This window comes from Dipteris shenzhenensis, chromosome 15, assembly GCF_047967505.1.
Source record: "Dipteris shenzhenensis isolate YYH24624 ecotype China chromosome 15, Dip_SZ_1.0, whole genome shotgun sequence".
NCBI lineage: Eukaryota > Viridiplantae > Streptophyta > Polypodiopsida > Gleicheniales > Dipteridaceae > Dipteris > Dipteris shenzhenensis.
Window position 1 is genome coordinate 13,930,919 of NC_141610.1, and position 24,864 is coordinate 13,955,782.

At 45.8% G+C, this 24,864-nt stretch overlaps 1 protein-coding gene across 1 annotated transcript in view; it reads left to right on the forward strand.

Annotated features, from left to right (window-relative positions):
- The window catches only part of LOC147893398 (NADP-dependent malic enzyme 1-like), a 74,031-nt gene extending 51,257 nt beyond the window's left edge, over positions 1-22,774 (forward strand). The window contains exons 12-18 of the mRNA XM_087385529.1: positions 13,505-13,603; positions 13,775-13,864; positions 21,255-21,329; positions 21,453-21,527; positions 21,617-21,707; positions 21,828-21,956; positions 22,315-22,774. Of these exons, the coding sequence (XP_087241655.1) occupies positions 13,505-13,603; positions 13,775-13,864; positions 21,255-21,329; positions 21,453-21,527; positions 21,617-21,707; positions 21,828-21,956; positions 22,315-22,403 (648 nt within the window). The 3' untranslated portion in view covers positions 22,404-22,774. The remainder of the gene's footprint in view (positions 1-13,504; positions 13,604-13,774; positions 13,865-21,254; positions 21,330-21,452; positions 21,528-21,616; positions 21,708-21,827; positions 21,957-22,314) is intronic.
- Positions 22,775-24,864: the final 2,090 nt, after the last annotated feature.

Below are 24,864 nucleotides of genomic sequence, written 5' to 3' on the forward strand. Positions count from 1 at the left end.
TGTCACATGTGGTGCATCCTCTGAATGTCTCTCTATCCCAAGCTCTCAACTGGGACTACCTCTGCCACTCGAGGAGGTCTGACTCAAAATCAAGTAGCTCCACCTGTCTATTTCTCAAGGAGTACCTCTCCCTGCTTGGAAAAATCTTTACGGTATCCTCATAGATCGTATGACCATTTTTAGTGACCCCACATGCGTAGGATAATGTGTCTGGAGGAAAATAGCACACTGTGATAAAGAGCGGTTGTGTGTCAGGTGGTTGGAATCGGACCTACATATGCCCTGCATGCTCCTCCTTCCGCATCACAGATATAAGTGACCTCAGATGTGATCTAAACATGAGTGCTATCCCTCCAGAGCCTCATATCCCACTATCCCTCCTCGTCTCTTGTCTAAAGTCTAACTTCTAGGTATATCCTGTGATTGTGGGTAGTCCTCTTTTGGGATTCTCATGCGTCTCAGTGTAGAATATCATCTCTCTACTGGTGTTAGTCTCTGAGAAGCCCCGTGGGTTTGACCATAGGTTGCCTTACAATTCCATATTGCTATCTTAAATCCATGTTGACCCCTCACCCCAAGGCGTGGACACCGCCATGTGCTGTCTCTACCTATTTCCTCTCTTTTTTCTTTCCTTTCTCCGATTATCACTTTTCCATCTCTATAGACAGCCCATTTTCCTCCTCTAGATGCCATTACACGAATCATACCCTCTTTTCCATGCTCCTGCTGCTGCAAAAGGGTAAGATTATCATCCAAGTACGTCCTGGTCCCTTTCAACGTGGTTCTCATACTCATGAAAGTGGATCTATCTGTGACAGTCTTGAATTTAATAATGAGCAGCCTCGTGGGTGCTTCATTCCTTCCTACTTGCCATGCAGCCTCAGAGGTGAGGTTGACATTCATCTTGGTCACAAGCGCCTTTGTATCTGCCATTGGGGAATCACCCATTGCCAAACCTCTTACCAACACATTAAGGGCTTTGTTGCGTCATCTTTTCTCCTCCTCTAGCACATCGGAGATAAAGGCCTTCTTGGGCTGATGTACTTTTCTTGACTACTTCTTTCCATTCTAGGATTTTTTCTTTTCCCTCTTTTATTTGCTGTGTGAACTCTGGTGTTTGCCCTGTATATTGCCTTGAATAGTAGCCATCATTTCCTTTCTAAAAGTTTCATTTGCGGATTTGAGCTCTTCCAATGCTTTGTTTGTCTCTTCTTCTTGTGTCTTGAGGGTCTTCTCCTTGATGGTTTTCAACTCTTCATTTAGAGGTGGCTAGAATTCACCTTCTTCCTGTTGTCTGCACGTGTCACTTTCAATGCGTCATTTTCTGTTTTGAGGATGGTAACTTGTCCTTCTAAATCCTTGATGAGTGAGGCATGGTAGCTGGCTTTTTCCTCAATTAACCTGAGCCATATCTTCTTGCATTTGTTTTAGCTGATCTTTCCATTCTGTTTACATTTCCTCTTTCCACTTGTTCAAATCCTCTGCATATGATTTCTTAACTTGTGCATAATTTCATTGGTAATGACTCAATTTTCTGCATCTTGCATTTTAAGAATGTCCTTAGTTGCTGATACACAAGTCTTGGCATTTGCATCATTGACCTTCTATATGTTTGCCCCAATGACACTATATTTTTGTTGTTTCTCCCGGTGAGTTTTCCATCTTCAAACTTGGGATCCAAGGTTATTATTGTTGTATGTGAGAGAACTCTGCGAAACTGAAACTGAAGCTGTATGCACTGTACTTACATCTTTGACAAGTCCTTAGAGAACTATAGCAATACTGGTGGCTGTGGATTGCAATGCTCCAGCTTTTCTAGCTTTCTTGACTGATTTTCTTCTGTCCTTGCTGTTTGCAGGTGTGAGAGGCAGTTCACTTGGGCAATTTGAGCCTAAGTGTTGAGGAGGTGATAGTTGGCACTGGGGGTAGTGCTGGCAGTACCCAGAATAGAGGTGGGTGGCTATAGAGCCCCCATAGAGCAGTGGTACGGGTCAACACAGCCCACATATTGGCAGGGGGTATGTGAGCATCCCACAAGTGGAGGCGGGGGCAACTATAGCCCCACACAGTGCTGAGGGAGGGGGAGAAAAGCTCTGCCTTGTAGAGGTGGGCCTGTGGCACGAGGCTCCTCGATTGGGAGTTGGAAGACACTGCGGCAAGAGAGTCCCATCGACTATGTAGAGGGGGGCTGGTTCGCAGACGCGACAGCAAGGGACCCTCCAAGGGGAGCTGGTTGGCGATCGTGACAGTAAGGGAGGGGTCAACGAGGCTGATAAGGGGGTGAAGATGCTGAGGGGAGAGAGAGAGAGAGAGAGAGAGAGAGAGAGATGCTTTACCGTTTTTGGGAGGCCTCGTGGGCCTATGAGACAAGATAGAGAGAAAAAGAAAGAAAAGAAAGATGTATTAACGTGTGCAAGAGGCCTCGCAGGCCTATGAGACAAAGTGCAAAACCAAAAGGTAACTCATACAAGCCACTGAGTGCTGAAGCAAAGGGTTCACTAAGACCCTTGCTGAAAGCTAAAGTGCTAAACTAGTGAACAAAATACCAGAGTAGCAAAATAACAGAAGAGTATCGGGTGCTCAGAGCTAGCACTCCTAGTATATGCTCAGGTTCGATATATCTAGGTTACCTGGTGGTTCTCTGATGAGATGTGAGGAGCTCTCATATTTGTCTCTGTTGAGCTGTCTCTCGATTCGGTGGAGGGCGTGGTCTCCTCGGTCTCTGGATCCGGTGGGCTATGTCAAGGGTGATGCCTCATCTCTGGCGGTCACCTCTGAGGAGGGCTGAAATAGACCGAACCTCGATCGTGCGTGCTCTGGTCCCTCCCCGTGTCGCACGTGGAGTGTGTCTCTCATCTGGCAGCATCGTGGTGGACACTCCCACTGTTAATCCATGATGCTCTCATCTCATCAAGATCCTCGTCCTGAGCCTCACCGACAGCTAACTCATATGCATAGAAGTCTGTAACAAGTGTCTGTGCTCTGTTGATCTCGGTTACCTGTGGCATTAGTCCCTGCTGCTCTCTGGTCTGTCGCATCAGTATATCTCTCTATCCTTGCATCTCAATCAGATAGAGCCCAACACAATCCTAATCGGGACCTGATTTAGCATTTGTTGATTGAGAAACACAAGCCATGCCCCTCCTGAAAGAGGCATCGATATCATCCTCGGATCTCATAATAGACTGGGCAGACACATAGAAAGTGCTCCTCTGTCTCAATCTCCTCCATCTGGAATAGTGTGCAAGTCCTTTGCTCTCGGGGTATACCCGCAGCTCTCCCTGCCTCAATCCTCAATTGATGTGACAAGACTCGCAACTGATCGATGGCAATTCTCAATGCATGTGAGACTCTCCTATCCTCAAGATACTGAGGTCTGATGACAAGACCGTGCTCCGAGACCCTCATGAAGTGGTCATGGTAGAATTGGATCTTGGTGGAGAACTCCTCTTCCCCCCAAACCCTAGATGTATGGAGTTGGAGGAGGTCCAATCGTACGATACGGTTGATCTCATCTCGTGGGATCATCTTAGGTGGTGCATCCAAATTGTACTGAAAGGGGGGAAGTCTGTCCATCTAAATGCCGTGACTAACAAACCATGTGGATACTTGTGCATATCATGCTATATCAACACCGCTCTCTACTAGTCATCTGGAGGACTCCAATGCTAACCTCGGTAATCTCCACTGGGGTAAGGCCTAGACTCTGTGGAGGAGCGTCACTGTCTTAAAGATGGCATCAACTTGGAGAGGGGTCATGCCGAACTCTACCTGTATAATTCGATGGGGGACTAAGGGCTTACTCCAAATCATCCTGGATCCCATAATCACCTGTAGCCTCTCAAATCTCCTCCACTATGTCGCTGAAATATCACTTCCCCAGAATGGTGCTGCATACATGGCAGTCGGTCTCACCAGTATGTCAAAAAGCCAACCCTTCGTCGGAGGATCCTAGAAGTGTTCTTGGAAGCATCACCTCTCTAGTCAGGCTAGAGCACCCCGTCCTCGTGTGAGTTGTGCCATACCTGCATGGGTCATCGTGAAACTTGGTTTGGTAAACACTATCCCCAAATATGTGTAAGACTGCACTATCTCCACAAGCTCGTCACGGTATGTGAAGCTATGGCGACGGAACACTGCTTGTGAGGTGTTGAAGATCATAACCTTGGTTTTCCCAAGGTCAGCTGTCAAATCTCTCTCTCTGCAGAACATCTCTAGAGCCTCTAGATGTTTCTATAGTCCCTCTGTTGAGGATAGTATGAGGACTATGTCATCTGCGTACAGCAATATCTGCACCATCAGGTTAGCAAGAAGTGAACCCTCTCTACCTAGGCGATCGTCAAAAGAAGTGATCTCGTCGATATAGAGCCTGAAAATAGTCGGTGAGAGGGAGCAGCCTTGTTTCACTCCGATAGTGCTCTTAACCCAATCTGATAGGCCTCTTGAGGCACATACCTTCCCTTTGACGGATTCATATAGACTCATGACCCCACAAATCATGATCTCTGGGAGTTGCAGCTCCTATAAACTCCTGATCAGGCAAGAACGTGGGATAGTATCAAATGCCCTATGAAAGTCTATTAAGCAAGTGTAGATTTTTTGATGCCTCGATTTGCCTCCTCAATAATAGCCCTCAAGGTGAAAATGGGTTGGAGTGTTGTCTTCGAAAACCTGCCTACCCAAGAGCTAGCTGTTCGTGACCCTCTGTGTGGCTGCTAATCGCCCTCTCTAGTACTGACCCATATATCTTAGCCAAAGTGTGTCCAATCAAAAGAGTGCAATAGTTCCCTGTGTCCATGGGATCACCTGCCTTGCATATCGGTACTATGGTGGTGGTGCTCTAGGTAGGCAGGAAGCCATGGCATACGACATGGTTGAACAACTGTGCTAGGATCGAAGTCAAGATCTCTTGCCCATGCACAAAGTGTCTGCTTGGTTATTTCTCTCTGTGGCAGGGGACACAGTCTCCGTGATCTCTATATTTGGTGGGCCATGTTGAGAGTGATGTCTCTGGTGAGTGGGAGCGAGCTTTCTATGGGCATTTCATCTTAACGACAAGGAAAGGGAAAGGGGAAGCATGCAAAGAAGCGTGTGGAAGCTTACAAGCATTCAAATACCTCACAAGAACCATTGTATTGAAATAGGAAAATTCCAACATTTTGATGAAGATTGAGAAGTTCCTAGGAAGCAGTGTGCTCACATAGAGGAAGCATTGATGGGATATCTGGGCTGTTTTCACTACAAAGTCATTACACAAACATGGACAATGTCAAAGGATATCATAGGAAAAACCTGCATTTTCTCCATTTAAAATAAGCTTAGTTGGAGGAGGGTCTCTACTTTTGGATGCCAACAAATCCTCTCCATCGTCACTACATTATATTAATGACATGATGATCAGAAGTAGGAGGACAAAGCCTCCTTCTCCCACTCATAGCTCCTTCATTCAAGGTTGCTACGATATCCTTATTATTCTCAATCCTATTTGCTATTGTTCCAACAAAGCTTCTCCATCGTCACTACATGATATTAATGACATGATGATCAGAAGTAGGAGGACAAAGCCTCCTTATCCCCTCCAAGTAGAGTTGTGATGGGTTGAACCTTCATCATGCGTGTCCCAGTCCGTCTCTGCATCTCTGGCTGTGTCTCTGTCTCTAAGCTCAATCTATGACAATCTCATGTGTCAGTGCCTCCTCTTGCTCTCTGATCTGGTGCAACATAGTATCGCATCTCCATCAAGATAGAGACCAACATAGACTTGGTCTTGGAAGTGGATCAGACGGGAGAGAGGCCCAAAACCAAATCCCTCTTGAACAGGCAAATGGTATTGCCCTCCGATCTCATAGTAAACGGGGCAAGTACATAGGACGTGCTTCTTTATCTCCACCTCTAGTGTGCATAGTCTACAAATTTACTGCTCTCTGGGCGTACCGGTGGCTCTCCCTGCCTCAATCCTCGGCTGATGGGACTAGACCCGCATCTATCCGATGGTGATCCTCAGAGCATGTGAGACTCTCTATCCTGCAAATACTAGGGGTTTGATAATCACTTAGTTCTCCAAAACTCTCAGGAAGTGATCACGAGAAAGATGCAACCTCTTGAAAAGACGAAGAAAGTAAATGTCCGGGTGAGCAAGCTCTCCTTGTGATGAAGCCACGCATATGCTACTATTGCAAGTGACCTGGGCATGTCATTAAGGACTCTCGCAAGAAGCAACGAGACAAGGTGCTTAATCATCGTCCAACCATGAAGCCAATCTTGTATCCTCTTGGTGATTAAAAAATTGTGTTGCTTGGTGACATCTTTCTCTCATGCTCTTTCTACATTCTGCATTCTCCTTTTAGCAATCTAGAATATAGGACTGCACTCTTTCCCTTCACAAAGGCAAGTATGTGGGCTCGGATGGGTTGACATCCTCGTTTTTTATTGCTTTTTGGGACATAATTGGGGACCATGTTACCTCAGTCATGTAGGCTGTTGGGGATTGTGGTGTTATGCCTAATTCACTAACAAAGGGTGTCATTTATCTTATCCCAAAAAGGGTTGTAGAATTTGATTTCTCAATGCAGGCCAATATTCTTTTGGGCACATTTTATAAGATTTTGGCCAAAGCTATTAGTCTTCGCTTGCAGCCCATTCTTCTAGATCTCATCCATGATAAATAAATGGGCTTCATGCATGGCCAAAGCATCTTTGATAATATCTTCTCATTTTAGGAGGCTGTACATTAGGATGTGCAGAGTGGCCAATGGCTTGCCATTTTATTATTGGATTTCAAGAAAGCTTATGACAGATTAGATTGGGGTTTTTTGGAGGGTACGCTTCTATGCTTTAGATTTTTAGAAGCTTGGATCATAGGGGTTTCTCAAAAGAAAAGATAAGCACCTAGCAACCCTCAGCTAGGTGCTTATGAGAGGAGATAGGAAAGAGAGGTTTCAGATCTCTACATCAGTCCGACAAGGATGCCCTCCTGCTCCTTCTTGTATTTATTGTGACTGAAGCAATGAGTATTTTCTTGAGATCTCAGGCATACATTATTGGGCTAAGACTCCCCCTGAGATAGAATGAGGAGATTTTGGACAGTGAGTTGGTGGATGACACTGCTATTTTTTTTGGATGCCTTGGATTTATTTTACTTTGTAGTAGGTGCACATATTAATTGGCATAAATCCAATCGCTTTTGGATTAAGGACAAAGACACTCTAGATTGGGGGGTTTACTTCAATTTCACTTAGATTTTGAGAGGTGTTTCTGTCAGGTACTTAGGCCGCTAGGTTGGCGTGGGCACCTCCCCTTTGCAGGAATTTACTCTTTTGTTGGAAAGTATTAGGAGAAACCTCCTTTTTTGGAGTTCAGCCAAGCGTAACCTTGCTTCCAGGGTGGTTATGGTCAACTAGGTACTTTGGCCACGACATGGTTTGTTTGCTCTTGTTGGTGCCATTCTAGGGATCGCATCAGATAGCTCAAAAGGCTGATAAGATATTTTCCTTGAAGTGGACTAGATGGTTCGGCAGACACTAGAGCTAGGGTGGCTTGGGAGACCTTGATCCTCCCCATGAGGGAAGGGGGTCTCAATATCATAGAACGAGACTTGCGGAGCATGGCCTTATTAGGCAAGGTTGCCGTCAAGGGGCTTCTGCCAAGACAAGGATTTGTTTCATGCGATGCATTCAATCTTGATCTCCTTTCATGGGTGAGGATTGGATGGACAGAACTAGGTGGATTTTTACCTCAGGGCTCTCTTCACAGTAGCCATTCTAAAAGCTTGGGTTAGCTTCAAGAGTACTCTTTGGAGAGTTTACCACTTCTCTCAAGAGAGATTGATAGGCAGCATATCAGGTGGAATGAAAGTATACTTTATGAGCTCTTGGCACTTCTCATTATATGCAATGGTCTAAATGAGAGAGAGGTCTCGCTTCCCTTGTGGACTCTTGGAAGGATTTTAAAAACCTTCCAGATGATCGTAGACTCTAATTAGTAAGACTCCTCAGAGGAAAGTGGACTGCTAGTGCTTAGAGTGTGCCATCTGCCTCCTCGAGTGTGGGAACTGAGAGCGAGCTGAACCAGGCTGCTCCCGCTGCCCCCCTCCCGACTCCTCCTTCCTGCTCCCCCTCTCTGCCTCTTCCCTCTATGTCCTCCGCTACCTCTCTGCTCCCCCCTCCCCGTCTCCCCTCGCCTACCTTCCCCGCCTCCCCGCGCTGCCCCCTCCCGCCTCCCCTCTCCGCTTCCCCGCTCCCCCTCCTCCTCCCCCTCGCCGCTGCTTCTTCCGCCTCCCCTGTTGCCCCTGCCTGCCTCCTTCTGCCGCCTCTACCTCCTCGCCCTGTTGCCTTCTCCGCCTCCTGCCGCCTCCCCCCGCCTCTACCACCTCCCCTCCTGCCTCCCCCCGCCTCTACCCCCCGCCGCCTTTCGCCTCCACCTCTACCTCCTCCCCCCGCCGCCTTCTCCTGCAACCTGCCGCCCCTACCTCCTCCCCCCTCGCCGCCTTCCCCGCCTTCTCCCCTCTACCACCTCCCCTCCGCCTCCTCTTCGTCTCTTGCCTTCGTCTTCTCTCCCTCCTCGCCTTCTCCTCCCCCCCTCCTTCTCTGCCTTCCGCCCTCCTTGCCTCCCTCCTTCCTCTTCCATTCTTAACCCCCCTCATGCCGCCTCATCTCCGCCTCCCCCTCTGACGTTTTTCTCCCTTTTCTTCTTCCTCCTTGTAGCAGGAGCATTTGCGCTTGTTAAGGCGAAAGAAAACCTTGGTGGTGACCCTTGGTCTGGCCAGAGGGGCTTTATGGCAGCACCCTCGAACCCCATGGCCGTTAAGATTCTTCTTTCCCCAGCTGACAAGCAACAGGTACAACAGGCAGTTCACTCCCCCCAGGACAAGGCGCTTGTAGGTAGAATTGTGGGCCTCATGCCTACATGGAGACAAGTGTGAGAGTGGATCCAGGTGAGCTTGGCATTAGAAGGAGACTACATCCAGGAGGTCACCATCTATGGATGAGGCGTTTTCCTCATTCAACTGAGCTCCCCCGACACTGCCTCGACACTTGTGGAGCAGAGCCCCATCTTCCTTGGCCCACATCTTGTTCACCTCTTTCCTTGGTATCATGGGTTTATAGTGGAGGACATGGATAAGACACACCATGTTCCACGTTTCTCGGTTACACTTCGCTTTCCAGGGCTCCCCAAGGAGTATCGAGCCATCCTCCCTTCCATTGGTCGGGCATTTGGCACAGTGCTTGAGTCCCCGCCAGAGTTGGCCGCCTTAGTTTTAGTAGATGATGGAGTCCCTAGGATCAGACTGGTGGTTGAGAGCCTAGAGTCCCTCCCAGAGTTGATTCTTCTCGAGACCCTTGAAGGAGGCACACTTCGCTAGAGGGTGGATATTTTTGGGTTACCAGGCCAGTGTCTTCAGTGCAGACAAATGGGCCACCTCGCCAGAGATTGCCCTCGTGGCCTCCCTCGTGCACCTCCCTCCCCCATCCGCAGAGTACATAGAGTCAGCAGGCTCGGGCCCAGTGTCCTCTCAGGCAGAAGCAACAGGAGTCTCAGACCCCTTGTGTTACCCCCTCAGAAGGGGACTGGACCTAAGTTAAAAAGAAAAAGAACCCAAGCAAGTAGGCCCGCGAGCGCCGCAAGCAGAGGGCCAATTGTAGAGAGAGGGACAGGATTGACCAAGAGGCCCCGAAGGAGGAATAGCAGGAGCCACCTCCTCCAGCGGCAGGGGCCACCGCCCGTCCTGACGGTGCTCAGCTTCGGAGGTTCAGTCTCTGATTCCACCCTTGCAGTAGCAGCGAGCCCCAGGAGCTCCAGATGCTGTGATGGCGGAAGCCACATACGCTAGCCCGATGGGGGCCGCAGAGGAGCTGATCCAGAGCCCGACGAGCCTGACCAGCAGAGGGGCCCTGTGGTCCTTGTCCCTCCTCCTCCCCCTCCTCTCCCTCCCCCCCCAGACCCTTCCCCCTCTTCTTCTTCACTTCCCCCTCCCCCTCTAGGGTTCCCCTTGCCCCCTCCCCCTACCCTCAGCCCCTCCTCCTATAGTCACCCTCACCACCCGCCCCCCTCCCTCTATCCCCCGCGTCCCCACCGCTCCCTCTCCTACTGTCCCCCTCTCCACTTCAGCAGCAGGTTCTTCCGCTTCGAAACACCTACCAGTTGGCAAGGGAACAATGATGCCCCCTTCTGCCTCCTCATCGCAGCAACATGCCTGTTTAAGGAGGGATCTTGAGGGACGAGGCTCGTCTTCCCAATCAGCGGCCCTTAACCTCCAGCCTGGGCATCCCTTACCGTGGGACTTCTAGAGGTTAGGACCCTGTAACTACTTGGAGGTTTTGGATTGGAGGTTTTGGACTCTTATCCTCTACCTTTGGAGGTAATGCTGATGGTCCTTCAGCCCCGAAAGGGGGGTTTGATCAGTGCAGTGAAATCTCTGACACACCCCGTTTGGGGATTTCCGTTTGCCTCCACAGGGGTGGAGAAATGGTCCTCGGAGGTGTTCGATGCTATTTTGGGGAATCAAATTACACTCATGATGGATGAGTGGATGGGGCCACGTGGACTAGACCTTTGGTACGTCCATGGTGCGGAGGTGAACTTTTAGTTGAGCTTCACGTGCGAGGAGCCGGTGTGGTTTTTGGCGGTAGGAGTTATCAGATTGCCGCTGAAGGCAAAGGTGGAGCAGGCACACTTCTGGCCCCTCCAGAAGTGTGTGGAGCTGTTTGGGGTGGAAGCCTCCTTCATGATGAAGTGGGCATGGAAGATCGGTATTGAGCCGGTATCCACACTAGTACGACGACACACAGATACTGACTACTCGCCCTCTAAACCCCCAACAAAATCACACAAAGCAGTCTTTCTGGGACAGGCACCCACTCACAAGAGAGCCTTGTTCCCAACTCCCCCACCCTCATGAGCTGGAACATAGTGAGTTGGAACGTACACGGGCTCCACGACTATGCTCGTAGCTAGTCGGAGTACCTAATACTCCGACAGGAGTTGCAAAGGGCAGTGGTAGGACGGGCAGTGGACATCCTTATGATTCAGGAACACATGTTTTCAACTTCAGACATCAGACGATGCCATCACCTTCTCCCAGGGAGAGGTCAAGAGGAGTGGTCCCCTGCGGTAGGAGGGAGTGGAGAGGTCTGCATCTCAGTCTCACAGACTTTTTCCCCAGAAGTCTACGACCAGGGCGAGCTCATTCCAGGACGTGCAGTTTGGATGGGAGTTCGGACGGGAGAGTCCAGCGGGATCCTGAACGTGTATGCCCCAGTGTGCAGACAGCACCGCCCGGCCTTTTGGAGGAGGCCGTCAGAGTGTCGTTCGGATGTAGACTCCTGGATTGTTGGAGGTGACTTCAACAACCTGGAGTTTGGGGAAGACAAGCAGGGCGGAGCCTCTTTTTCTGAGTTGCCAGCAACAGAGCGTAGCACTTGGGAGCTGTTCATTTTCATGGTCAGTGGCAGAGACCCGTGGAGAGAGCCAGATTTCAGCAGGACACGTGGCAGCCTTCTCTTCTCCTTTGGACAGAGGAGACATGATGGATTGCTAGAGAGACTAGACCGTATCTATGTTGGGGACTGGACACTACATAGAGGCGGATCTACTGGGATTCACGAAGGTACCACAATGTCAGACAACTCTCTAATGGTACTTCACTTGGATCAGTCCCGCCGAGGTCTCCCCCAGAAGGAGGTCCGCATTCCAGAGGACCTCCTGCAGGACGAGGAGATTTAGCAGGTCATGGCAGGGATTTGGGAGCAGTAGGAGATGGCACCCTGTGAGGGTTGGGCTACGTGGGTGGCCGATGCGATTCAGAGGAGCTGTGAGGAGCTGCAGGCTCACACCCTTCAGCAGAGGAGTACCCTTCAAGAGCGAGAGCGGGCTTTGAGGAGAGACCTCGCATCCATCGAGAGGCTCAGGGAGTAGGACCCAGTGTCTTAGTGGCTTAGTGATAGATTTGAGAGCGCTCGTCACGAGCTCGAGGACACGGAGGTGCGGAGGGTTGAGTTCTCCTATCATTTCTCTCGGGCCCGATGGGTGCAGCAGGGGGACAGGATGACGAAGCAGTTTTTTTAGACCATTGGGTCCCGTTCGGCAGGCACACAGCTACAACATCTCCGGGACTCGCAGGGCATCATGCACATTGACCCGCAGGAGATTCTGGACATGACCACGGGTTTCTACAGCCAGCTCTTTCAGATGGAGAGGATGATCCTAGCTGGTCTTGTGGCCCGAGAGCTAGTTTGGGATCACGTCCGCCAGTAGTCTCGCAGGACTAATGCAACAGACTTGAGGAGCCTTTCACAGATAAGGAGCTCTGGGAAGCCCTCAAGGCTCTCCCGACCTAGAAGTGCATGGCTTGACTCGGGCCTTCTTCCGGAACTTCTGGGAGATTATCTCCACCCCTTTCCATCTAGCTTGCTAGGAGATTTTTGACACAGGCCTTCCCCCTCAGTCTTTCAGCAGGGGGTGGAAAGGGGGAGATAGGTCAAACATCCGACAGTGGAGGCCGATCACTCTTATTTCTTCTGGCTGGCCGCCCACGGAGGCTTGCCCATCGGACCGTGGTTGGAGCAGATGCGAGTGGACAGGCAGTGCCATTGTTGCTCCGATGGTGCCCTGGAGACTATCCCGCATTGCCTGTGGAGCTGTCGTAGCGCAGCGAGGATCTGGATCTGAGCCCTCATGATCATGCCATGTATGCAGAGTCTTCATAGAGACTACACCTGGGGGATGGTGGCTTGGTGTACTTTTATTGACTTTCTCCCTTGAATCCTCCCCTTCTCTACTACCTTTTCTTCCTAACCTGGTACCATCACCAATAAGTTATCCATCTGTGCCTTGCTTGGCGAGGCCCTATCAGATATGACACCGCCAACACTTGAATGTATTCAAACATTGTGGAAAGGTGCATGTGTGGATCCAAGTTGTACTGCCAAGTTGCCACTGTGTCATCTCATGTTGCAGCTGCAAGCTCACTGATGTAGCCACAACCAGTCACACCCACAACTTCAATGCTGTAGTCGCAACCCAAGTTCTGAGCTACAACTTCAATTGCAATGCAACTAGTTGCAGCTGAGCTGGACTGCCGTAGCTGTAGATCTGCAACCCCAGTGCCCAATTGCAGCTGTAGCTGTACAGAAGGCTGCACACAAACATGATTGATTGGCTAGTCAAACGATTTATACATTTGATATCAAATGCAAGTTCATAGCCTCTTAGAGGATTGCAGGTACAGCAAGGGCAAGAAAAATGACAATAATGAAAAGTCCATATAAGAACTACTCTAAAAATTATAACAAAAAGACAAGAGACAAGAACAAAGGAAATGAGTTCTTGATGAGCAACGAGCACAATCAGAACTCTAGTTGTTATGTTGTATGTGTTGGAAGAAATAATTTGGCGTAAATCTTTTGAAGAATGCATGTCATTTCTTTTTACAGTTTCGATGACATGTTTTGAAAATTAAATTGAAGTTTCTTGTCTCAAGTAGGCAACTTGACAAATTCTGTGATAGGGTCTTGTTGTCAAATCACGAATGGATTCTTTGGAAAATCATAAGCTACCCTTTGCTAAAGATTTTCCTCAGCAATGTGACCTGATCAGTTCAGTAAAGGTAAACATTTATTCTCCCATTATCATTCCTTCAATCAAATTCCATTCTTTGGTTCCTAGCTTGTCTTATATTATTATGGATAGCGAAAGCGGAGAGGTATGGGCATGCTTGGTGGGTATGGTAGACTTAATTTTATGTAGCTCATAGTTGAAGATTAGACGTTTCTTGCAGGCTGTTCGCCCTACTGCTCTTTTAGGGTTTTCAGGTCAAGCGAATTGCTTCACACAGGAAGTATGTCAGACAATGACGAGTTTCAACAAGGTGAGTTGTCAAGATGTCAGGGTTTTTCACCATGTTTCTTCGATAATCAATCTTCAATCATTGACCATTGATGAATATCAGTGCCCTTCAATGAATCTTGTTTAGGAGGTCATGTTTCATTCAAACTTGATATACATACAATTCTTTCCAGAGGCAATTGCCTTTTCTGCACCCAAGGCTTCAAACATTGTAAAAGATTTTCCACATTATTGATTCCTAATCAAACAAACGTATGTAAAAACCACAGTTTAGAAACACAATGCAAAAACTACAGTTCAAAGTACTATCCTTGTAGGCTAGTTAGAATCATTCACGCATAAGTAACCATGGGAAGGCACAATATATCTCAATCTTGAGAAGAATGCCCATTTCTGTGGCTGAAGAGATTGGGTGTTCCATGATGCTTAAAATTTTGATGAAATAAAATAAAATGCTGCTAACATAAATACAGAAAGGGTAACATATAGACTAAATGATTTGTTGAGTTCATGGATGGATGGATGGATGGAGAGAGAGAGAGAGAGAGAGAGAGAGAGAGAGAGAGAGAGATGATATGATTGTATTAAAGTCCTCTTGAGACCCTTCAGGATCTATGGGATTGGTGGCCATCGTGTTTGTACTTTGACCCCATAGTTCTCCTATGAGAAAGCGTTTACATAGTGTCTCTATTCTTCTCCAGTAAGTTCTAGAGATCCCGGGTGCCTAAGTTAGGCATCCATAGAGGATCATTATTTGCACAAGCATGAAGATATGGTCCAAAGTAACTTGGTCCTGCCTAAACCCAACCTAATCCTCTACATGCATGCCTGCCCACCGAGTTTGCTCAATGTATCTAAAGCGCTGATCCATACACCTTGGCCATCAGATGACCAACAATGATAGTTTGACATTTACTAGTGTCTCTCCCACTTTGTAGATTGATGGTGTTGACGCTCTAGGGAAGGAATATCTTAAAGTCGGCTTTGTTAAATTGGATTGGTGCAAGTATCTCCCAACCATGAGTCTTGCAAACCTTTATGATCCTTGGACTTGCCATTTTATTGCTTCCTTCAATCAGGAGGTGTTGAAGAGCTGAAAACTAGTGGGACAGCCGATATACTTGAGACCTTTGGTCGGGACTGGTTGGGGACATCATGTAGGTTGTTGGTATAGGTCTTTCAAAGGCCAAAGCCTTGGATCCAAATTCAGGGTTGATGGATCCAAATTTTGATGTAAGTTGATGTTCCAAATACTCCATAAGAAAGGTAGGAATACATTGGTTGATGGATCCAATTCAATGCCAGATGCCATCTGGCCAATGTAGTGGAGTCGACCAACTCTTCAACTAAACCTATCAGTCCTACTAGATAGTGCTCTTTATTATGCTTAAAGCGCTGATTCAAGCTAACATACACCTTGGTATATTCAGAATAGGACTTTATAACATTATTTTTACTCAACCATGCACCTTGGCTGCAGAATGTTGGATCAAAACCATAGCAATCTATTGCAGTTCCTTTCTTGAACAAGAAAATTTTGTTATGAAAAATGGGTTTACCCTTCAAATTAGCCTTTTTGTTAGGACTTCTTGTCTTATCTTAGCATCTCTGAATTGATCAAGGGTTTTTCCCAAGTAGCAATCTCTTCCAACTCTCCATGTACTCTTCAATCTGCCCTTTATCCATTCGAATTTCTTATGCGTGAAATTGCTTGTTGTATCCAATGGGCTGATTGCATCCTCTTTCGCCCTAGCATTTTAAGGTTGAGAGCTTTATTCTTTCTTGTACTCTCTTCTTCAAACATTGTTTGTGCTTCCTTGGCATATGCTTTCAGCTTGGATCCTATTTTAGTTTCCATCTGCTTGGATTCTTCCATCACCTTCCAAAGCTTTTCTTCAAGGTAGCACTCTCTTGCATCAAGACATGCAATGCTTATTGTGGGGAGTTCCGCCCCTTCTTTGTGGAGTTCTTGCACCTCTAACTGATGTGATCGTAAGAGTCTTGCTTTTTTATCATCTTCCTGAGGGATTGAAGTTTCTTTCCCATGCAAATCTATGAAGCTAGCCATTTTATCCATTCACAAGATAATGCATTCTTTTGCTCTGACCAATGTCATCCGGTTTGGGCATTGTCTTGAACCTCTTCAAGTTCACCATTGCGTGTCATCTTATAGGTGAAAATAATGATCCCCAATGTGCATAAAAGCAACCCAAAGCAAAATGCATTATGTTATTTTTCGGCTCAGTGTTCATTGTCAACGAAGTCATTGACTCCTGTCAGTTTCATGGACAGAATTTTGTAATGCCTTTTTTTCAAAAAAATTGCTCCTTATGAAGTTGTGTGTTTGCCTTGCCCTTATTATCTGTTTTCGCGCCCCGGCGGGGGGGGAGGGGGGGCTTTTGGCAAGCCTCTTTGCTTTGCATATGGTCAGATTGCGCCAACCCTTAAGGCTTGGACGTGGTGTCACTGACCCTGAAGATGGGCTGCGATTAGCAGGCCGAGTGGCTGTCTAAACAAGCCCGGAGTGGGGGATATGGGGGCAAGTAGACCCTAACGTGAAGATTGGAAGCCCAGACTATGTTGAGATTATTCCATCATGGTGTCTAGAGGGGTAGTAGTCTCCATCAGCTTGATTGGCTGTTGTAGATCTTGGATAGGATTTGGATTGGACGATGGAGGCTTGGGTGCCTATATGATAGGTGGTACCTTGTGGCTCTAGGTGTGGATCACAAGGATCTTTGTATGTGAAGCTGATAGTCAATGCAGTCACTTACAAAGCTTTGGCTCTAATCTTGTGGTTCTTCATTCTTCTCTTATCCCTCATCCCACGTGTGGTTCTAGCTCTCTCCTCCTTCGTCCATTTCTTGACATGGTATTAGAGCTCTAGGTTCTTCTTTCTTCACTTTCACTTGCCATCCTATGCAGTCCTCTTCCTTCATCTAGTTGGTCATCTTCCTTGTTGCGTGACTTTACTATTGCAGTACTCTCTTGCTGCCCATTAGTCCTTAATGGAAGGAGTGTCATTGTTGCTGAAGTTGGTCGACTACTGTTCTAAGCATTGTGAATTCAATATCTGAGACTGGTTGCCTCTAAACGTTGATTTGGGTTTCTATCTATGCTACTGGCTAAGTATATATGAGGCGCCTCTGTATCAAAGACAATTGACAAGTCACCACTCTTTTTAAGAGGCAGCTCTGCGTGTTGAAAGCAGCACCGATTTAATTGATGTCTATAATGGCTGCTAGTTTTTTTCCCACGGAGAGGTTTCATTGCTAGGATTTATCATCGTAGTTCAATCTCTTTCTTTGGGGCGCTTCTTTAACAATACAGTACCGGTTAAGTGCTTGAGAGATGATTCATTGCTTTTATGTAGTATTCTTCATTACAGCAGCTCGTTCAGTGTACAGAGCTGGCTTATTCTTCAGATTTGTATCCAGCAGCACTATATCGTTGTCTTCTATTGCTAAAAGAGATTCTATGTTAGAAGGAGGTACTTGTCGACTCTCGGCTTGACCGGTTGACGCCTTGCAGTCTTATTTCGAGTTGCAGTCTCTTGAAGCTTCCAGGAGGTGTTTCTTCTTTGTGGTGTCTATTAGAACTGCCTCTCCCACCACAGTCAACCTGTGTATTAAAAATCTGCAGCAACCATCGACTCTCTTGGCGTCGCTCTGCTTGGTTAAAGAATATTGGCCGCGGGCAAATAGGCGACCACTAAAGGCTCTAGAAGCATTGACAGGGAAATATTGGTGTAAAGGAGAGAGTGAGTGGTTGTAGAGATTGTCATCACTTCTTCTCGGATGTCCTCTTGAGGTCTAAAAAGCATAATGATAGACTACATAGAATTCACAATAAACAACAGCACATGACCTGCAAGTCTCCAACAGACGTGCCAAACTGGGTCTAGGACACATGCGATAAAAGAGACAACGTCACAAGCTGTCTGAAAACCTCAAACTGGCTGTGGGCAGCAACGTTAAATCATGTGCAATTGAAAAAGGAGAAGGGAAGGCAGCGATCCAACTAGATGCATCATCACAAAAGAGTAAAGGCGTGGAAGAAGGGAGGAGAGAGAGAAAACACAGCACTAGAAATAAGGGCTCGCCTCCCCCGAAGGTCTTTATTGCACCACGAACTCTTTTACAACTAGCTCACAGAGGAGCAAGAAGCCTCGAATTTTGGTTCCAGGAGCTTGGAAACTCTCTTATTTATAGAATTAGGGGCAGCCATTTTGCCCCTAAGAGCTGGGAGCTTTTCATTTAGGGAAAGCTGGCTGAGCTAGTCTTTTGGAAAAATACGCCCATAAGCTGTAGTTGGTGCTTTTACTCCCTGGCGCACTTGAATCCATAACTAGAACTACATAAAATAATAAAGTCTCACTCAAACCACAAGAATACGTGGAACGATAACAGAGAAAGAGAACTGACTACATCTTGAAAAATTCACACATATCTGCTTACAACAACGTGCCATAGATAAAGAGCACGTAAATGCCACGAGCATCAATCACGGACAGGCAGCATACAGTTGAGTAGATCTCGCCAGAATTTAAGGATCTCCAAAATTGTTGCCAAGGAGCTGCCTACAGATTCGCCTTGCATCACCACCTAATTCCATGCAACACTTAATGTGGCATTTCCATGCAATTGGCCAGTTTGATGGATCTACTAGGGGACCCTATCTACAATTTGCTATCCACCCAACATCCCCCTCAAATGGAGGATGGGGTGTTGTCTTAAGATCTCCTATGAGAAAGGACCTGCTGTCAACAAACCGACTAATGCCCAAGACAAAGAGCATTGCTTTAAAAGTTGACGCAAAAACATAAGTGAGAAAATGAGAGACATCAAAGATATCTTGCCAACAAGACTCATAGTCGATCAGAGTTGAATAGACAAACCGTTATTTGGACCTTAGCTATCAAAAACAACATTATTTTGAGCCTCAACGTAAGTCGACTCATCTGCTACAACACACAGCTCAGCGAACTCTTGAGTCACAGCAACACGAGCATCTTCTTTTGGTTTGTCGGCTTCCTCGTTCTTTTTTTTTATGTCGTCTTCTTTTTGAAGTAGAACTAATCCATGTGCCTTGGCTTCCCCCGATAGCCACATGCCAGTTGCCTTCCTTTTTCTTTTGCAGTTTTGCATGCATATGCTTGCTCCACACCAACACTCCATACCAGCCAATGTTCTTCATCCATCAGGGTGGCAATCATCTCGGCCAGGGTGATCTCACTGTTGACCCGTAAGATTTTATACTATATTATCAAAGGCTGGAGTTAAGCTGGAAAGAAGCACGGCCTTTGAATCGTCATCTTCCACACGAACTCCAAGATCAACCAGTTGTCTTAAAATTAAACGCATCTTGTTTAAGTGTTCACCTAGCAATGATTGTCAGTCATCTTAAGACTGAAGAACTCCTGCTTCAATAATACCTTCAAGTTCTTCAATCGAGAGCCGAATAGTGTTTCAATTTGACCTAATTCTCATAAACTGATTTTGCAGAGTCCAAATGATGATGATACTTGCCCCCCAATGCGTTGCCAAATTCTGAGAGCTCTTTCATGTTTAGTCTCCCACTGGCTTGTCTTATTGAGATGACTTGCGTAGCTTTGCTGGACGGTTTCTTCTCTGTCCCTAAAATAATGGACGACAAGCCTTCTCCCCTTAGTAGAGACGAAGACATGACTGCCATGCAGGGAAGTTCACACCATTGAAATTCACGAGCTTCACAGACTCTACAGACTCTCCGTTTGATTCCATGGTGTCACCTGCTCTAATACCTACTATTGAATCCAGAATCAGTATTACATAAACTAATAAATTCTCACTCAAAAGAAATTGCACAAGAGTATGCGGAAAGAATACATAGAAAAGAGAACTGTGCTGCAAAAAAAGGAATAATGACTACATCTTGAAAACTTCACGCATCTCAGCTTACAACAATGTGCCGAAGATAAAGAGCACGAAATACCCACGAGCATCAATGACGGACAGGAGACACTCGGCCGAGTAGACCTTGCCAGAATTCAAGGGAGAAATGAGCTCCAAAACCTTTGCTGAGGAGCTGCCTACAGATCGCAAAGTAATTTCATGCAACACGTGTTTGATGGACTCTACTAGGAGTCTGCTATCCACCCAACAGTTTTAGCAATTTCTAAGGTCCTACACAACCAATAAGCAATATGCAACACTTTAACCCATTAGAGGTTAGTTAATGCATGCACTCTAGTTCTTGGACTAATCCTAGTCCCTACAATGCTGACTAACCAATGTATAACAAAGGAAAATAAACTTGCTCTAGTCAACCAAAGACAGCTGTCTTTTACCAAAGTCGATAAGAAGCTCTTATTTTATGGGAGAAGTACAATTTCGTGAGATGGAAAGTGGCCAATGGAGATCCACAAGCCAAGCAGAAGCCTGCTTAAGAGAAATTGCAGAGGAGCAAGCTCATGCATGCCTCTATTAAAAATTTTAACCATGCGATAAGGAGTTTTGACTAAGCTGCAGCTTCTTCTCACAATATTTCTGAATTGAACCTAAGGAGACTGACAGCTACATTGTTTGGTAGCACAGGAAGAATTTGTTGGACACCCTTTTTAAGATTAGAAAACAAATATTATGAATGTAGATTTTCACTTATTTTCATGAAGAATGTGTGACCCATGATAAGAGTGGTGTAGCTATTTAGAGCTGCAGCTGGTGATTATATGAATTGGTTTGTCTAGTTCTTCCCATACATCATGCTGGTCACAAGGAATTATTAGAGCATTTAATCCCCCCCCCCTCCCTCTCTCTCTCTCTCTCTCTCTCTCTCTCTCTCTCTCTCTCTCTCCGCAGATACGAGATATCTTTGCAGCCACCAGGATAGCCACCATGGCACCCGGCTATGTGTGTTGAGTAACTAGCTTTGAGTACTAGTTTTTTGAGCTTTTGAATTTTCGCAGCATATCAGTCAGCAAGGGCTTTAGCGAGCCCTTTTCTTCAGCCCAAAGTGGCTTGTATGAGTTATCATTGGATTGTGCTTTCGTCTCATAGGCGCATGAGGCCTCCTGAAGATGGTAATCTCTCTCTCTCTCTCTCTCTCGGGATTTCACAATGTTCAATTCCTTTTTGCCATGCAAATCTTTCTTATAGCAGGTGGATTATTTGGGGTTGTTCTAGTGCTTTTCTTTCCTGAAAGATATATTTTCTCCATTTTAATTCTGGGTTTTTGGCATCAAACTTCCATAAGATTCAATTTCTAGGACCAGTACAAAGAAAGAACCAGCAATGGGGGTTTTTCAGAGAAAGTGTAGTGCTATTGCCATTTTGTATCTGCAGGCCTAATCTTGGCCCTCAAGCAGGTATCTAATAAAAAATTTGTGTCCAAGTGTGTCGGGTTGCATTCTTACTTGATTCATGTGCTTTTAGAGGCCAATCATATTTGCTCTTTCACATCCTACTACACCGGAGTGTACAGCAGAGCAGGCATACACTTGGACCCAGGTATACATTACCTGTAGAGCTCTTCTGTGTGAATTGACAGCTGAATTTCTAGAATCTAAACAGAAAAATAGAAAATCATTCTATATGTGCTCAGTGCTCACTAACCAGGTAATCAAAATTCAGGGATGCTGTATTTTTGCAAGTGGCAGTCATAGTCAACCAGTTGAGGTCCATGGGAAATCATTTCACGCAGGACAGGTGCATTCATCAGCAAATTACTGCCTTATCTTATTATGTTTTCATGTCAGGCAATAACCATAATAGCACAAATTTTGGTGATTGTTCAGGGCAACAGTGCTTTCATATTCCCTGGGATTGGCTTAGGTTGTGTTGTGGCTGGAGCAACTCGCATACGAGATGAGATGTTTCTAGCAGCAGGTTCTGTTACAATTAGTTTATTCTTCACATAGTTGTGTAGGATATGCATTCTAGGTTTGTAAACCAGTGAAAGATAATGAAAGCAAGACAAAGCTGTATCTCATTAAGGTGTTTTTGCAGCTGAAGCTCTAGCATCTCAAGTCACTGAGAAAGACCGGGATTTGGGACTCGTCTACCCCCCATTGTACAGGATTCGTGAAACTTCTGCCCATGTTGCCAAGGCTGTCGCAAACATGGCTTATAAGCTTGGTAATTATTGTTGTCACCAAAAAAGAAAAAGAAACCTCGACCATTCAAATGATTGCTGACTAGATGACAATGTGGAGCTCTGCGTCTTTAGACCCAACTAGCAATCTGACTTTCTTAAAATCATTTGTTGCTGCCTGTTCATGCAGAAATGTTTTACTTAACCATGACTGTGCTGAAGCGGTAGAAAAGCATGTATATAATAAAAAAGTGGGGGGATCCAGTTTGATATTGTTTAAATCTGGAAAGAAATTTGTGTGAAACCTCTTGTCTGTACAGGCATTTACGTGCTTTGACATTGTTAATGTCAGAAGCAGGATTCTAACCACAATTAATGGTGACATTGGTAATGTCTATGCAGGACTTGCCACCAATTTGCCCAAACCGCATGATTTGCTGAAAGTTGCAAAAGTACAAATGTGGAGTCCATCATATCGATGCTATAGTTGATGCCATACCACCAGGGGACTTGTTCTAAGAGCTATAATAAGCATGCTGAATTCATTGTATTAACTTGTTCTTGAAATGGTTTGTTGATGGTCCTTTAAAATCCATCTTATTATGCACTTTACAGAGTTAGAGGTTTCAAAAAGAACACCTTAGAACTTGAAAATTCATGCAAGAATAGAGATAAGACAAACTGTTGAAGTCTCATCATGGGGGCCCAAAGCAGAGGCACCGTACTTCTTTGCTAGCCTAAACTTTTATTTCTGGATTATTTATTGGGTGGTATTTGATAAGTTGTGTTGAGGCATACGTACTTAAATGGCTTCTCTGAAATAATTGATCACCAATCAATCACTTGGAGTGATTGCTCAAACTTTGAGGTATACTTTCTGAAATGGCTTCTCTGAAATCATTAATCACCGACCACTCATTTTAGCGACTTGTATCCCTATTAAGAACGTGTATGAGATACCGTTCGATTACAACCATGATTCTTTTGTCTCGAGTAGAAGTTGTCCGAAGCAAGTCTCCTCTGTCACAATGACGACTTGCCCAACGTGCGTGCCCTAACTTGACCCGACCCCATCCGTGAACCTTGAGTGTACCCTTTGAAGACACGTCTGTCAAGGTTGTGGAGTGAGCACTAACACTAGTACATCCACCTGTGACTGCCATGAGCCTGTTGCCTGTTAGAAGACATTGGATGTTGGATCCTCTTGTTGAATACCATAGGTTTTCTTCTGGCGAGTGCTTTTGGGCATTTTTCCATCTGGACAGATGTTGGCTTGTAGACATATTGCTTTTGCTCGTTGCCAGAGTTCTCAGGAGACTGTGCCTCATTTATTCTGGTTTTGTCCATGTTCTCGTGAGTTCATTGATCTTCTTCAACAGTGCCTGCGAGTGAGATTCCCGACTGTTCCTTTTAAGAAGTTTTTCTGGCTCTTTGATTTTCATCCACCCAGATCGGAGTTTCATCTTTTCTTTGTTTGGGTTTGCTATTGGGCACTCTCAACTTTATGGACAGACAGGAACTGTAAAGTCTTTGGTGATCCCAAATTTTTCCTGTTTGGGTTTTTTATGCGTTCTCTGCAACTATCTTTCTTTGATTGCTTGCAAATGCACTGCATAGATCATGATGTATATCTAGCATATACTGAGATTTTCAGTTGATGTACTTTTGGCTACCTCGTATTTGAGGTCGCTACTCTTGTAATATAATCGAATAAAAGTTCACTTTTAAAAAAAATGTGTACCAAAAATCCAAAAATATCTTCCAAAAGTTGCTCGAGGAAATCTCATCTGTAAGCATTGATGAAGAAAACCGAGGAAGTCTCGAGTATTAGTGCACCCCAAAAAAGATGTGATATAGGCTCCCTTAGAACCAAACACCGGTGAAAGACAGCTGGAGCAATGCGTCTGGTTAATAAAAACTGCACGGACGAAAAAACCCCTAATAAAATCTGCCAAAAGAAAACTTGTTGTCAAAGAGGGACCTTGAAATGCCAAACGATGGTTAGTCGCTGAGTCCACCATTTAGCGCAGGGGGCTGTAAGCGCCAAATCTAATTTTGGCCTCTTCTTCACCTGGGTTTGCTACTGGGCACTATGGGTTCTTTGGAAAGCTCGCAACCACAAAGTCTTTGGTGATCCTACTTTCTCAATTGGGATATTCTTTCGACATTCTCTGTAGCAGACTGGTTTCATAGAGCATGATGTATATACATAGAAATCTTTTGCTGATGTATATTTTAAGCTTTCCATTTTCATGGGTTAGCTCTCGGGTAATAAAGATCATTCAAAGTTCTCACCCCCCAAAAAAAAGTGTGTATGTACGTATGTATGTTTCATGGAGTGCACGTTACCAATAGCATCCTCCACAAAAGAAAAATTGCCGAAGCAAAGCATGCTCAATCGGGAGGCAACTAGGATGGTAAGCACTACGATATAGTGATGGACAAGCCCGAGATGGAAGCGGTCTTCCAAAAGGCTTTCACAAAGGTCAAAGAAAAAGAAAGAAGGCGGGCCATGTGGGAGCTCATGAACAAGAAAATTGAACGTGGCATGAAACAAGTTTCAAGTGGAGCTCAAATCAAGGAGTACTATGTTGGCAAATTGTACGAGGTCTTGATTAAGACAGGTAAAACGGAGAGGGAGAAGAGAGGCATCATCTTGCAAGCCCTCGAACGAGTACGGTAAGTTTAAATCAGTCAGGTACACAAGGCAGAGGGACTTGGTTGTTGTAGAGAGTGGATCTAAGGCATGGAGGGACTTGTTTGTAATGACTAAGCCCCCCCCCTCAAGAAAAAATCAAAGGAGCTCGCCAATGACAAGCACACTCATGGTTCATCTCAAAGGATGCATGCAACAATCTTCGAGATTGGAAAGAACTAAAGGAAAATATTGCAGCCTACTTCATCTCGGCCAATTAGAAATTCAAGATGTGGGATGAGTGTGTCTGGGACTTC